Raw genomic sequence first — 16,284 nt, forward strand, 5'->3', positions numbered from 1 at the left:
ATGGTGAGAAGGCAGTCAGACACCTGTTTTGCCCCTTTTTATAAACACAGGAAAAATATCCAAAATTACAGATGAAAGGAAAAGATTTTGGGTTTTGGAGCACTTCACTATTTACTTTTAAACATATCCATCAGCAGAAAAATGTGTAATTATGTCATACTTGCAGTAAGCCTTACAATCAACATGGTTTGTAAAAACAAAAGGAAGCTTCACAAAGACAGCCAAAAATACACACCAACTAATCCCTACCCCATCCCTAGAAGCAATGAGTAAGAGATACCTTTTTCCTAAACTTGGAGATAACCATTATCACTGGTTCACCTCCTCTTTCTCTGTTAAATCCTCTAGTTCACTTTTTAAGCCTCAGTATGTTTTTCACGTTCACAACATGCCACAGCAGTAAGCTCCATACCAAAACTGCACCGTGGATGAGGGGGTGAAGAGAAAGATGCTTTTGTTTGTACTAAAGCCTGCCCCTTCAAATGACATTCAGGAACCTATAATTCTCTTATTTCAGTACAGGAGACTTTAAATGGGCAAGGCTTCCTTGGATGTCAGAAATACAGGCAAAGATTGATACACCTTGGTGAGCCAGTGGGCTAAAATAGGAGGCTTACTCCCTAAAAATTTCACTTTCTTCTCTACTGAGAACTTGAGCTTGATTACTAGCAGAATGGCCACAGAAGATAGTATGTGATGTTAGGCAAGGATAATCACAAAAAGCAGTGGGAGGAAAGAAATGCTTCCCTATTAAAGAGAACTCTATACTTTGATATATTTTGAAAGGGAGAGAAAACATGACTCGTAGGCAGAGTGATTGCTTGGGACTTCGGGGGGTTATTTTTAAAGCGACATGACGGTTCCAGGAAGCAATTGAAATTCTTTAGGCATTCCGTAAAGCCAGAATTCTCACAAGTTAACCTTCAAGGATTTATGCATTTTCTTCTCTGAGGAAAATTGCTTCTGGAAGTTCATATAAAGCAAACACATAGGCAGAAATAATACAGCAAGGCAAGATCAGAAAGGCCAGTAATTGCCTCAAGGGATTCTGTGGAGGTGGATATTACTTTAGATGATGTTTCAGATCAAAACAATAAATAAGTTTTCCAAAAGATGATTTAAAAGACCATTAAATACTGCTGCTGTTAGTAAATGTTTTTTTTTTTCCTCCAAGACACATTGCAAATGAAAGATGTGTTCTTCAGCTATTTGTTTTCAGCTGAATGCAGCTCAGCTCAATTATTTTATTTTAATAGGTCTCTTGCTGGCCTTAGTATTCTATTTTTGTACACTAATATGATCACACTTCATGAATACTAGACATTTTCAACTGTAACGTGAGAGACAAATAATGGAGTAATTCCAGCTGCCATATTTCTGTGCATATTCCCCCATCACTTCTCCTCTGAACACCTCCCAATTCAAAGGCATAAATAGCCTTAGTAGTTGAGTTATTACCATCTTAACTGTGCTCATGAATCAGAGTAACAGAATCTTAAGGGTCGTAGAGGACTTTGAAAGATCATCTAGTCCAACTAGAGCAGGACCACCTTGAGCAGGTCACATGGGAACTCACCCAGGTGGATTTTGAATGTCTCCAACATAGTTCAGAGTCCTTCATGCCTTCTATATAAACAATATGATGTGGAAACCTGCACAAATACTGCACCATCTCCATCAGTGCACATTTGGAAGCAGAAGACAAAAATCCCCAGCTGTCAGAGGGAATGATCAGGCTTATCTCTGCCTTTCTATGCATGTGTGGTGGTACAGTATCAGCTCTCTGTGTCACTGCTAATTCCAGAGCGTGTGTTTTCATATTAAATATTTGGCACAATGCAAAAAACAAAAGTCATTCAAAATTGAGAACTTCAGTCTTCTACATCTTTATGAATGCAGAGAAGTTCCAATAGCATTTTTGCACTTGCAAAAGCCATTTTACCATAGGTTTTATGTGTTCCCCATCTCTCCGTCTCCTGGATGAGGGCCACGAGATTCCCTTGACTTCATATCCACATCATACAATGAGGTTGGTTCTGTTTTGAAGTACTCAGTATGTAGTCCTACCCTCCTCAAATGTGAAGCACATCTAAACTACACTGGGGGGAAGGGGTTCCCTCACTTTCCAATTTTGAGTTAAACCCAAGATACATTTTTGAGAACAGCTGGGAGCAGTATTATTGTTTAATGTTATTATTACAACAACTGGTTACTTTTAAGTTACAAAATGAACAGCATTTTCTGTACTGGGAAACTCAAATACCAGCAATCTGTTGTCCTTGTCAGGACATGTTCTTTAACAAGTGCTTTGGTGATTTTGGGAACCTCCTTCGACTATGAACTCTTTGGGAAAATTTCCAGTGGATCATCGGTCTTTGAGTTGTCACTATCTCCATTCCAAAAACTGTTTTCTCCTTTCTCCCCTGTTGATGGGACTTAGCCACACAGATGTTCACATCAACTTTAGCTGACAGAAAAGAGATGTACAGAAGATGCATTGATGCCTTTAAAAGTGACTACCAAACAAAAGCTGTGGTTTTGTTAAGTTCCAGCTTCTGCATAGAGATTCCTCTTTCCCTTGCCATATACACTATCAAGGTTTTTTGTACTCAAAAATTTCAAATGGATATTAGTATCTTAAAAATTCCTTGGTTTGCCTCCTTCCCACCTAGGGATATGTATGTATCCTGGATGACTACATTCCTTCTCACCCAGTCACTTGAGATGGTGGTTAGACTTGTTTCACCATGCAGTAGATTTAACAAGAGAAATGCAGCTTTTCACTTTTGTTGTGCCTGAAAGTATTCTGTATTTTCAAAATATCTTTTCCTCTACAGCTTTTCAACCAGCATATCTGGCTAGCAGAAGCATTTTGTTCATCACATCACAAGGGCTGGCTGTAAACAACCCAGGAATCACTTGAGAGGTTGAAGTTGTCAGGAAACACATTGAGAAGAGATTTTCACTACCTACCATGTTGACGGCATCCTGGTCAAAGGGATTCCACTCAATGTTCTGAGGATAATGGGCCAAAACTTTGGACTTGAAGGTTCTTCTTAAGGGACTCTGGTCGAAATTTTCTCCTGTAATAAATGAAGAAATAATGACTTGACACAGCAGTGAGGCTTCAGAGAGAGCTGGCCTGGGCAGTTTTCTTTCACTTTGTTTGTTTATCTTATGAAATCTAAAGGGTATTTTCCACTTCCAACAGATGTACTACTTTTAAAAGAGAAACAGAAAAGATGCAGGTTCACTCTGTAAACAAAATCTTACTACAGCTGCCACACAGCTTCCAGCATAGTATTTATGGGCTGGAAATTTATTGCTAAGAGAAAAATTACTGCTGGAGTTCTATAGAAGAAAACCCTGCATTCAACTGAATTCTCCACCTTCCCTTATATCTTGAATATCAACAGATGGCTTTACTTAGATGGTGAAAGAGCATTCTCCCTCAAGTTTGTTAAAAACTGTCTTATGGTCAATAAAATGTATGAGCACCTCTCAGCTATTATAAATTATTCAAGGATTCATTATAGGTCTCTTTTATATCACAAGTCCTGTGTGGAGATTAAACATTTCTTTTTTCTACATCAAATTTCAGTGACAGACTTTTTCCACACAAAGAATCCAGCAAATGCAAAGAGAAAGACTGAAATCAGACTTCAAGCAGAAATGCATCCAGTTATCAGCATACAAATAGTATATTTCTCAGTGATACTGTTCATGGAGTTTTCAGCATCAGATAATTTACAGTATGTACCACAGTAGTCAAAATAAGCAGTTCTTAAAATCTATTAATTATATTACACCTATCACACTTTTCTCAGATATCAGGTTACTAATTTCAGGGTTTTTTCTTTAAAGCCTACAGGTGGGTCTTTCCTGTTCAGTCCTTTTCTTGCCTGAGACAGATGAATGGGATGAAAGCCTTAAGTTCATGCTGTGAAACGTTTTTCACCAAATCTTACATTGCACTCAAAGGCTGCCTTTGGGACTTCTTAGCATTACACAGGTATTTTAAAGAACACGTTACTGAAATAGATTTGAATTTCTTTTCTTTTTTCTTTTTAAAAATCTCTTTATAGCTAAAGAAATAAACTAATTTTCATTCATTTTTTAATGAGACGTAATTTTGGATGAACAAAATAATTAATTGCTTGGCAAGCTCTAAAGGCAATCCAGTCTTTTTATAGAAAAGTTAAACCACAAGTCACTAACCTCTCTAACACCTCTCTGAAGGCAACACGGACTGCAGGAGTATAATTTGTGCTTACTAGCTACACATGACAACTCAACCTTTATGGAGCTAGTAGCCTCTGAGTGATGTTGCAAAATTCACAGTTCAGCAGTTACCCGAAGGTTTCTGAGACCACATCCATTCAGTACATGCCCTTTGCTCCTTGCAAAGCACAGTCTACACAATCGTTTGTCTCAGCGTGAATTAATCCAAGGAAATTTATGTACAAACTGATACTTGAAAGCAGTGTTTCTCAGTCTTTGTCTGGCAGAGCTTAGGATCCACAGATAATTGTGGGGAACACAAGATAATGGAGAAAACTGCAGTGGCAGTTCACAAGGTAAAAACTATCCAGGTAAAATTTTAGAAGGGTTCAAAACCATTTGTTATACAAAACCCTCAACACATCTTCAACGTAGAGGGCAGAACCTTCAGCGTCTCTCAGGGGCTGCAGTGTCAGAGTCATTACAGCAGCACCCATACAATAGAGGCACGTGGAGGAAAAGCAGGTGAAGGTCGGGCATTTCTTACACCAACACCAGCCTCCTGCTTGGTCGGGAAGGGGAAGTGGAGGCTTACACCAGAGTTCCCCTTCATGAGGACGTGTGTAGGCAGGTGGAAATTCCTTGAGATGTGTGAGTCAGCTGTGCTGGGACTGCACCTTGCCCCACTGCAAGAGCTGCTGTACTGAGTGAGCTTGGGAGGAGAGCTAAGTAACTCTTTCAACAGCACTCACTTTCAAATGCATTCAGAGAAAGAGCTTAAAATCTTTTCTTTCCCAGGACATCGCTGAGATTTTAAAGATATGGATATTTTTATACAACAGCTTATTTTTAACATGGGATTTAGACACATCACATCACACATAGGACAAAGAGTAATGGGATGAAGCTGGAACACAAAAAGTTCCACTTAAACATAAAAAAACCTATTTCACTGTGAGGGTGATGGAGCAGTGGCACAGGCTGCCCAGAGGGGTTGTGGAGTCTCCTTCCTTGGAGGTCTTCAAGATCTGCCTGGACATGTTCCTATGCGACCTGATCTAGGTGAACCTGCTTCTGCAGGGGGGTTGAACTAGATGATCTCTAAAGGTCCTTTCCAACCCCTACCATTCTATGATTTTCTCTTTTCCTAGCACTACAACTGTCTCCCTTATCTCCATTGATTTTGATGCTTAGCCATGGGGGAGAAAACCAAATAAGCTTCTACATGAATATTTTGTGCTTGGGAGGAGAAAAAAATCTGAGATGATGCAATGCTGCAGCCATATTTCCTGAGGCAGGAATAAAGGGAAATGGCAAGAGGTGAGGAGCTCTGGCAGGGGAATCCAGCCTGTTTCTGAAACTGCTGAAGGTAAACCAGAAATCCAGCAAAAGCCTGTGCATTATAGAAATAAAGAAAACTGAAGGTATCAGCTAAACTGGATCAAATTAAAAGGCATGTTGGGATTTAGCGTATTAGCTCATCACATCTGCCATTGCCACTAGCTGCTATGGCCATCCAGAGCACAGGTTTTTGAAGATCCTCTCTATGCTTGTTTACAAAGCTCAGACTGAAGTACGCAAAAACAGAGACTGCTACTCTACTGTAGAATATGGCAGTAGAATAACCTCTTATTTTGGTCCAAAAGTTCTTTGCAGGAGCATTACAGATAAAGATATAATGTCATCCACTGATTCCTTAAGTTTCACAAAATAAAAATCCCAATAAGCAAAGCCAGCAAAGATTCCCTCTCCAGCTAAGCACTTAAATGTACTTGGCAACATTTAAAATTCTTAATATCAGGCAGTAATTAATGTGCTTGCATGATCAGACTGAAATGCATAAAGTTATTTCCTAAACTGATCTTCAGTCTTTCTCACAGCTGACACACTTTACCTTTATAACTGTGAATTAGCCAAAAAGCTGAAATTGATGCTAAATTTGTTTGGTTGCTTCTACTAAAAGTTCAAAGAGCATCTGGATGACTTTGTTAAGTTCTCTACTGCTAATGGCAAGTGATTAGTGGAGTACAAACTTCTTTATGGATTTCCAGTTTTCCACCCTACATCAAATAGGTATTGTAAAAACACCCTTTTCTTGAAAAACAGCCCCCAGTGATGACAGTCAATAACTAAATTGACTAATCATCTGGTATTAGCACATAATTGTAAACAGGACTCCAGTAGCAATACATATTAATCATATCATTCACTGTTTTTAATGCCTGTGCTCACTTATAAGCACCACAGAAATTGGGCCAAGCTTTGCCCTGTGTGCTGGTCACGCTCAGGAGAGCCCTGCTTCTAGCACATCTAAGGCGCGTCATCTCAGGGAACTGAACTTTCTATTCTGGTAGCAGAGTCTCAGCTTGAGCTGGAGCAGGGAGGGCAGCTGCTGCATGGTGCTAGGTGCTCTCTTGCTTTTACCTTGTCCTCTGGCATTCGAGCAGCACTTTGGAAGACTTTGGAAGCACAACAGACTGCTCAGAGAGATTTGGGAAGCCATTCAGGAAGTTTTGTCCATGTGAAAATACCGTCCTTTCCTAGTTTGGTGGCTCAATTACTAACGAACCTCATCAGATAAAGTTGTCTTTATTTCTGAGTTAGATCAAAAACTATGTCATTGGGGGTGTAAGAGTGAGGAAGGCCTTGGTTCTTTGCTGTTCTTATTATTGAATACCCTTCATCTCATTTCCCCTATAAACTTTCCCTTCCATTTTGCCAAGAAATACTCTGGCAGCATCTGGAACCAGTGGAGAAGAAAAAGGTGTATTTGTCAGTAAAGCACTATATTAATGAAAAACTGAGCGTTTCAATCAGCTTTTGGAAAGGACCAGTAATTTATGTGCTGCAGCAAACACTCCTGCAGTTGTTTCGATGGTAGACACATCTAAAAAGTTTTGCTTATGAAGCACAACTGTTGCTTTAAGAAATCCAGCTTCACAAAAGCAGCAGTAACAATGTCCTAGTAGGCTGACAACATGGATTCATTTTATCCAGAAAAGTAAATGGCAAAAATAACTTACCTTTACAGAGTCCCTGCAGGGCTTGCATTTTACTACTATGGTGGTTTAAAAAATATATACATAAATTAAAGGTAAAACACACACAGAGAAAAAATAATTTCCTCAATCAGTGATCACAAGACAAAAACAAACAAAAAAGAATAAAAGAGCCAAATAACCACACTGGAATGAATCAGTCATCAGGAGAGGACAGGACATTGCACCCTCCACACAAAGCTGCCTCTTGGAAGGTCAGGCAAGGTAAGTTTTTAGAGGAGATACATAATTTAGGAAAGAAACAATTCGGAGATACGACAGAAAGCAGCCTGCATGTCAGGGTGAAATGTCATCATTTGGCCAAACCAGCAGCAAACACCCTGACTCACCAAAACAAGATGAGAAATGTGGACCATGAGAGCCAACTCCACATTGACAAGCAGCTGGAAGAAAACCATAGGGAGCAAAACCTTCTTGGCAAACATGAGGGAAGGGATCTGGACTGAAGGGTACCTAATATTATCAACTCTCAGCCTTGGTAGTTCTGAACTGCTGAGTCACATGTGGCAAATAAAATTTATTTAGCTGTTATTCTAGTCAAACAGCGAATTTTCATTAAATCTACTATGTGCTTTTAAGTGCTTGCTTGCTTGCTAACTTCCCAAACAGGATTAGCAAGGCACATTAAAAATGAAGCAAGTATCAAATGTGAATTGAATACATACTCTAAAATATTAATGGCCAGATAACAGTACTATGAACACACAGAGAAACATCGTATCTGATGTGTGGTACCCATTCATGCAAATAGCACATCTCACAGTGTGAGCTGCCTCTCAAAAGGCTAATTACAAAATTGGGTTTTAGCAGAATCTTTTCACCATCAGGATACTTTCAAAACTATCATTCAAAAACTTCCTAAACTGTGTAAAATGTGTCAGACTCAAGTTGCATGTCAATTGGATACTACATCCTATGCAAGGGTACCCTTAAATAACTTGTGCCTTCCCTTTAAGGCATTTACTGCTTCTGCAGGGGGGTTGGACTAGATGATCTCTAAAGGTCCCTTCCAATCCCTACCATTCTATGATTCTATGATTTAGTCTCAAATTAAAAACAATGGTGATGGATGCTAGATCCAGAGGGGAAAAAAAGCATTAATTTCATTTTAAAATTAAAGGATTTCTCAAAATGAGAAAATCAACCAGATCTGTGCTTTGAATGAAAGATACAAGTACTAGGGAAATGTGGCTATAGTTGGGGGTTGTCAGTCATTATGCTTTTCAGATGAATGGTCACATTTAGAAATGTATCGCTCTTAAGGTTTAAGCACATCTGCTTTTAATTAATTATTAGAACTATAGATGCATACAAAAATATGTACCAAATAGGCAGAGGCATCCTCTGCCCACACCCTCTGGTCCAGGGAATGTGAGCTATCTGCTTCTCCTTCCAAGCTTTGGAACGTAGACAGGAATGCTTGTGACCACAGAAATAAAAGTATCTTTTATTCCTTCAGAAGAACTCATTGAGAGCATGACTATACACAGGACTGCACTTGATGGTGACAATCTCTTTGATAGCTATTTCTAATTAAAAGTGTTCAGCACATCTAGCTACGTTCTTTCCCTGCAAACTGAACTTTAAGTTTATTGGACAACTGGGTGACCCTGCACAAGAAGCAAGTAACGTACAGCATGTGAGTGAGAAAACAACGTGTGAACAGGAATAATAGTGCTTGGCTGGGGAGAAACTAAGCTGTTAATTGTCATGTTCAGGAACCAGGTAGTTTAAGTAGTGCAGAAACTGTGCTCTGCTATGTTTCTTCTCAGCCTCACCAAGATGCTAAGGTGGTAGTGGTGGGCTAGGCAGAGTTTAAGGACATTAACTCAACGGCATTATTTCTGACCACCATACTCTCACAATCTTACAGTGCAAGAGGAAAATTACAAGGAAGGAATGAGACAAAGTAGCCAAAACAATTTTCACGTCAAAGTTTTAAAACCTGAGTTCTCTGTAGGGTGGTGGTGATGGCTTTTGGGAGGGGATGAGGGCAGGGTTGAACCTACCTCTTGCACATCAATATATAAAGGAATTGACGGATCATATTTAAGCAGGACACCATAGTGAGCTGTGTACCTTGTCAACATATCTAAATTATTTAGGGTTTTTTTTGACGTGTCTGTGTGAACATCACTAATATTGTTTTTTAAATCTAGACTGCAAAACATGCTTCCTTGAGTTGTCAGGAGCCTTTAGGTCTCTGTAGCAGAAGTTGGTGGAGCTGGACCTACCAGCACCCTTTGTTCACAAATCCAGCTAACTAAGCCTACTTGGATTTCTGGGCAAGTATCCTCTAATAAAGCCTCACACAAGATATTTTTCTGTCTTGATCAAGCACACAAAGATCATTCAGCATATAGTATATCCATGAATATACCTGACACCATTAGTGGCATTTCATTGGAGGGGGGAAGCACATCTGCCAAGAGAGCTTCAAGAAACAGAACAAAATTTACCAGATGTTGACTTAAATCAGGTAAAAGAATGAAAAAGTTCAGAGGTTTTGGTTTTGATCTGTGACCTTTAATTTGATTCAAGGGGAGCTACAAGACTGAAAATAAAGAGACAGAGAATGCCTAGTGATTGTTTTGTCCTTGATCCCTCTTTACCTGAGGCTTTGTTTGCAGTATCTGAGCTCTTGCCATGAAGTTCTGCTTCTAGCCATTTGTACAAGACTACACAACATAACAAACAGAGATAAAAAAAAGCAAGTATGAACAAAATGAAAAGACATACAAATGTACTGGGGAAGGGAAAAAACATGTGAAGCAGACATTAAACATTCCCCCTTGCAACCTCTCTTCCCCCCACTATTGTCAAAGGGTAAATCCACACGATAAATAAATCCCTTCATGACTGTGTTACTATAAAGCTGTTGAATGCAATGGCATACATCGTAGAAATACTTGTCAAAATTAGTAACAAGATTAAATTCTCAGTACTTCAAACGGCACGCTGCCGTACAGCTCTCCAAATATGAAAGACTTCTTTGTTCGTATAATGAGCCATTCCAGTGCCTGTGAAACTCAGGGGGAAAAGCCATCAGTTCTTTAACTGATGGCTTTAACTTCTTTAACTGTTGAACTAAACCCAAGAAGTTTTCTTTACTATGATACTGTTAGCTCTGTTGTTACACCTTCAATGCTGTACTGCGTGGCATTTTCAGGACTTACTGAAGTTGCCTACTAGCTCTGTTTATCATTTCTGTTTCATAACAGGGTGCTTTTAGACTAAAACCTGATTAAGCAAGCTATTTTTAGAACTTGAATGAACAATTTTAATGTCTTCCAGTAACAGGTACCCCAGTAGGCACTTCTACTGGAAGAGCTTCTTGGTAACATGTCTAACTGAGGTTTCTTCCATCTGGTTTGCTCATTTCCTGCAGAAAACCAAAAATATTTTTACAGACACCATGGCATTCCTTCATCAAAAAAGTCCCATTCCTATGCTACACAAAGGCATTATGCAATCATCCTCTACTTCAATCTATTTTTTGTATAAACCTGGAGTGTGTACTGTAAGCTGCAATACCATGGAATACTCTGGTCATTCAGTTTCTAGGTGTAAATTCAGAGTATTTCCACCACGACCTTCTAACTTGAGCTGTTAATCCAGGCATCAGTTCAGAGGACACAGATAATGCTGCCAAGGGTGTATTTTCTGGGAAGGCAGTCCTCAGCAGAGGGCACAGAAGTTCTTTCAATAACATTTTTTAATGTGAATTTGTATTTTAGGATATTTTTCTCCTTTCTTTAGGAAGATAACCCACATTCAGATCTGCAGGATGTTTTTCCATGCCAGCTGTCTTAAGCTACAGCATCCTACTTTTGAGCTGTTTGAACTAAAAACTTTCATCAATATTTAAGTTAAAGAAAACAAAACAAACAATTGCCAAAGCTGGAGACTGCCCTTGCCAATAGCCTGTACCCACACTGCCTTTACAAACCTCTCTGCCAGGCCGCCCTCACAGCTCTACCCAAAAGTCCTTTACAACATTATAATTCAAAGGGAGTTTGGCACTGAGCTTCCACGGATTTAGCCACCACCTCTACAATAGGAAGAGCAAAAAAGAAAGACGTAACGACTTGTGAAGGGATGCATGGCCAGATACACTTGGGGCAGGTTCTGGTTTTGCTATCTATTTCAGCATTTTCATAATCAAGTTATCATAATCAATCTTATGGCTAAACAGTCACAGAAGTTATATAAAAACTCCTGCACAAGAAGTCAAATGACAGATCATTGACACCAGTGATATAAATACAGAGCTATGAGCACTGTTGCACAGCCTAATTCTTTATATAAACACAATGCAATCAAATATGACTACTGCCAAAAAGTAATTACACTTAGAAAAGGATTATTTAAAAAAAAAAAACAGTAAAAAGGAAATTTGTTCACCTAAAAGAGTTACTGCTGAAGTCTAAATAAAGAGGAAAAGGCTCTTATATGAGTACAGTTTGCCATCATCCCTTTCTTCTGATCTTGATTAAAATACTTAACTATCTGCCTTCAGAGTAACATTATACAGCACCAACACTGTCAGCTTCTTAAAATAGCCCCAACTCCCAGCTGTTAACAGACCACAGACATCTCACTACAATAGCAAACAAGTATGAATTACACCATCCCTTTCACATAAAATTGCATCACAGTCTTTTCAAATCCAAAAACTGGTGGCTTAAATTATGTCCATTTGGGTGATTTATTTTTTTTGCAGTGGGGTGCACAGAGTTTAATAAACAGGTACCTGAGACACAGTGCTCCTATATGATTACATTGGAAGTCTATCTCCAAAGGCTGGAATGTATTAGCAGGAAAAAGTGAAGCAGGTGTAAACCCAGACTTATAGGAAATTATTTACATCTCGGTCTTTTGTTTTCCCTAGAAATCAAGGTGTCTGGAATTCACTCATTCTGTTTATGCTGCCATGTTGCTTTCCCAAGCACGGGCTCCCAATGCACTGCCAGGTGGCATACGGAAAGCATGCCCCAGAGATCCTTGGTCTTTCCTGTTTAAATTCAGCAAGAGGTACATTTTCTTTTTTATTGTACCTTGATGTTCAAATCTGCTGTTCATTTGGAATATTGGACACGGAATGAGTGGCCATTTTTGCCAATACAGAAAACAACTTGAGCAATAATTAAAAGTTCACTTAAGTTTCATATATCATTACTCTGAAATTGCCTGCTAATCTTTTGGTTAGTTGCCTAGCAAATGAGCAATGTACATAACTATATGAAACTGAAGGGTTTGGAATCCATCCTTCACCTCCTAGAAGAACAGTAACAATGGCAGAGAGAAAAATACTCATACAAAAGTAAGACTCAGGTCCTTAATTAAACACAGCAGGATGCCAAAGCCAATTCCATGAGGGAGTCCCTGGCTTTGTCGCAACAGGCACCTGACTGCAGGCTTTGGCTGAACCACCAAGAAAGGGAAGGCATTTTACATACAGTCATGTCCTCTGCAAAGTTTGGACAGCTTCCTGATCACTGCAATGCCCATTTCTCACTCCTTGTTTCACGTGTTCACCTGCCTCCGAGAACTGAACACAGAATGAGGAATCCAGTTCTGCCTTTTGCACAGGACCCCTTTCACATTTGTACTTTCTACTCATTTACAAGGGCAGGGGATCAAGTTCAAACGTACACGATTTCTGTGTTAAAACACAATGCCACATTCTCAGACTGGTTTTGGAAACAGGCACTCACAAACACCATATTCAATTCAATTGAATCTTAAAGCAGGTTTTATCTTCTATTCCACTGTGACAGAGGTAGTACAAGAATCTTGTCTCAAGATATGCTTTATTACAGTCTGTATTTCTAACGATGAGGAAAGGGAAAAACCCACCAAAACAACCAGAACTCCTCCTAAGAATCACTGTACTATTACTGTTTAGATCTGCATGCAAGAATGCAGGAAAGAAAGGGAGATTTTTCAGTAAATTTTGCTTTGGGGCTTTTTTAGTACAAGAACAAGAAGCTTTAGTTTTATAATTACAGTGTGTTCAGTTAGCTTTTAAACCAGGCTGTATGAAGACAAGATTTTTCTAAACCGCTCTGCAATGCACATAATACCATATACCAATATTAGTCTCCCTTGAGTCATCAGGATGGCAAGTTTCAGGTGTTTTGTTACTTGATGTTAGAAGCAGTTTCACCAAAGCTGTGTTTAAACAACAACTGGGTGTGAACAAACTCACCTATAACACCTTGAGCCACACTCATTAATCCTGGCTTGCAAATCAGTACAAGAAAAGAAAGAAGCTTAATTGGTCCTGGACCATTTTCAGCACTAATCAACTTTGACATAAACAGAGCACAAAGATGCCCATACTGCAGCTTGAATAGTCAGCTATGCTTGATTTGGGGTTTTGCTTTGGAACAGCTTTTTTCTTACCCATGTCACACAAGCTTGAGGCCTTAGCTCCCTGGACTTAGCACTGTTATGCTAGGAAATAGACTTCTTTAAAGCAAGCCCTTGCTTTCTAAAGTCCCCAGGAGCCATCCTTTGGTGATGCTGAGCCACAAAAAAGATCCAAAGGGCTTGTGGCTGTTTTTTAATCAGCACTCTCCCAAAGCACAGGCTGTGGTGACCAGAGGCAAGCTATTCCCAGTTTCTGAAGAAGTTTTTTCTTCTTTAGATAGCACAATCCACAACAACCCAACAGCAGCACTCAAGCTGGCTACTTAAAACACCCTGAGCAGGGACACATTGCTTGAAGAGATCGCCCACACCTGCAAGGTTGAGACATTTGATTTCATCAGTGGGGCAGGAGGTGGATTTAGAGGGGGTGGATTCAGAATTAGCTCCTCATTGTACTGAGTTACTTGTTTTATATACCCTTTACAAGCAAAGGGTTACAACAAGGCAATGTTCATCTGTCAAAGGCTATAGCTGCTAAGCTTTATGAAAATGTAGTTATATGTGGTTTTGATGGGAAAAGGATTGAACACAGAAAGAACTTTACTCCTTGTAGTCAGGAAAACTCTTTCATCGTCATGAAGTAGAAACACTCCCTTGTGTAGCACAAACTGATTTTGACTGTGGGTTTTTGAGAAACTGCTGTTTATGCTGTTGCCAATAAAGAATTGTCCTTATGACAGACTCCAAGAACTGGTCTTCTGCCAGTTTTCAACAACTGCATCCTTTTAGAAGAAGAAAAGACGAAAACTTTCTGCAAGCTGAAAAGTCACAAGAACCCGCAGGCAAGGCTTGAAGTTACCAGAGCTCCCGGATGGAGAAGGGTAGTAAGCAGGAATGCAGATGTGGGCAGACAAGGATCTGCTACCCACACAGCTGGATTGGTCCTTAGAGCTGATACTTCCACTTAAAAGCTACCCAAGAAATCATTTCAATTTGGAGATTTCTCTCAGCTGCTTCAACTCAGCTGTACTACAATAATTGGAGGTCAGTATATTGCTGCAAATGCGTCTACTGTGGGCAAACCGGCCACCAAAGGAACAAAGCATTTGCACAGCCTGCTGGATGATGCAATTCTTATTAGCTTTGAAAAAAACACAAGGGAGTTTTGTCAACTAAAAGTGTTCGAACATTGTTAAAAAGCAAAAATATCATCACATTGAAAGATCAGTTCTTGTAACTATCCAGTTAAAATGCCTCTTCTGCCACAAACATCTTTGCAAGAACTTACATGTCAACACCACCTGCATTTAGAAACTGTTTGAAGAACTGGCTGCTGCCAGTGAGTTTACACAAGGGATCATTAAGAAGCTATCAGTGCACAGTAATTGCACATCTAAGCCACATGAAAAATAGTCTTTATACTTAAGTAAACCTTAAATAAACCATGACTAGTTAGATACAGCTTTAGGTTTTTTTAATTGCAGCACAGCTCTGGATATTTCAGACAAAGCATAAACAAAGAGATTTACACTTCATCATTCATAACTGTTTTTGTGGCCTGTTCCCTGAAATTCTACTGAAAATACAAAAGGCTGAAGCCAGGACTTAAACACTCTGTCACAGTAAAGTGACTCAATGGCATGTAAAGTCCCACAAAGCAATCAAAAGGGGTCAATGCAAAGGGCTCTACAGGTTAGAAGTCTCTCCTGTGCCAAAGCGCAGTAATGAAGTGTCTTGCCCTCTCTCTCCACTGAAATTTCCACTGCCATTCCAGAAAAAATCCCTCTGTAAAGCGGTAGACACCCATGTAAAAACAGTACATGGTTCAGGCATGTTTTCAGACTCTAAAGGTAAAAAGACTGTGGACAGCCACAAAAAGGAATAGGGAACACTTTCTGGCCTGAAACAGGGTTGAAAAGAGACAGTGAGACTCTGAAATTCAGAGAAGCTGGAAAGATGTACAAAGAAGAGAGTAAGAAATTTAATCCTATTTTCACCCAAAGTGCTTATTTTGCCTATTATTTAGTGCCCTGCTAGCAGCAATGGAAGGAACAGAGACTAGAGATCTAAATAGCCCTAAAATTACTTGGCATTTAAGCAAATGTTTCCTCTTTACCGCTAATCCACTAATCCTTTAGTGCCTGGGTCCCACGTTGATTGGCACGCTAAAAATACATAGGTAGAAGGCATGTAATCTCTGCTCTAATTTTTAAATAAGGGTGAGTTGTCCCCGACTACAGAGAGGCTATTTCAAAATCAAGGCACTTGGAGCCACCCCAAACAGACACAAGAGCCCTCCTGGCCATTACACACAACTCCTGTTATTTCTGCACGACATACATTACAGTGTTTTACACTTTCCTTTGGCATAAAGGGAAATTTTATAGAGCTGAACAGAATGCTTCATGTAATGGCACGAGCCGTGCCATGCTGTTTTCTGAGACCTCAGTAATTGTTTGAGCACACATTAGAAACGGAGTGTTTCATACTGAGCAGATCAAGGCTGGATTAGGCACGGACAACACCACAGCTGAATGCACTTTACTACCTCTAGTCTGCCAACATATCAAGGTCTAGGAGGTCTAATAAATGCAGGAAAGTGCATGCAAAGAGAAACAGAATTAACCAA

General features: G+C 39.6%; 1 protein-coding gene across 1 annotated transcript in view; it reads right to left on the reverse strand.

Annotated features, from left to right (window-relative positions):
• Window positions 1-16,284, reverse strand: part of DENND5B (DENN domain containing 5B) — a 118,360-nt gene that overhangs the window by 61,183 nt on the left and 40,893 nt on the right. Inside the window, exon 2 of the mRNA XM_062010335.1 lies at window positions 2,974-3,083. Coding sequence (XP_061866319.1) covers window positions 2,974-3,083 — 110 coding nt within the window. The remainder of the gene's footprint in view (window positions 1-2,973; window positions 3,084-16,284) is intronic.

The sequence above is a fragment of the Colius striatus genome, chromosome 1 (assembly GCF_028858725.1).
Source record: "Colius striatus isolate bColStr4 chromosome 1, bColStr4.1.hap1, whole genome shotgun sequence".
Lineage (NCBI taxonomy): Eukaryota > Metazoa > Chordata > Aves > Coliiformes > Coliidae > Colius > Colius striatus.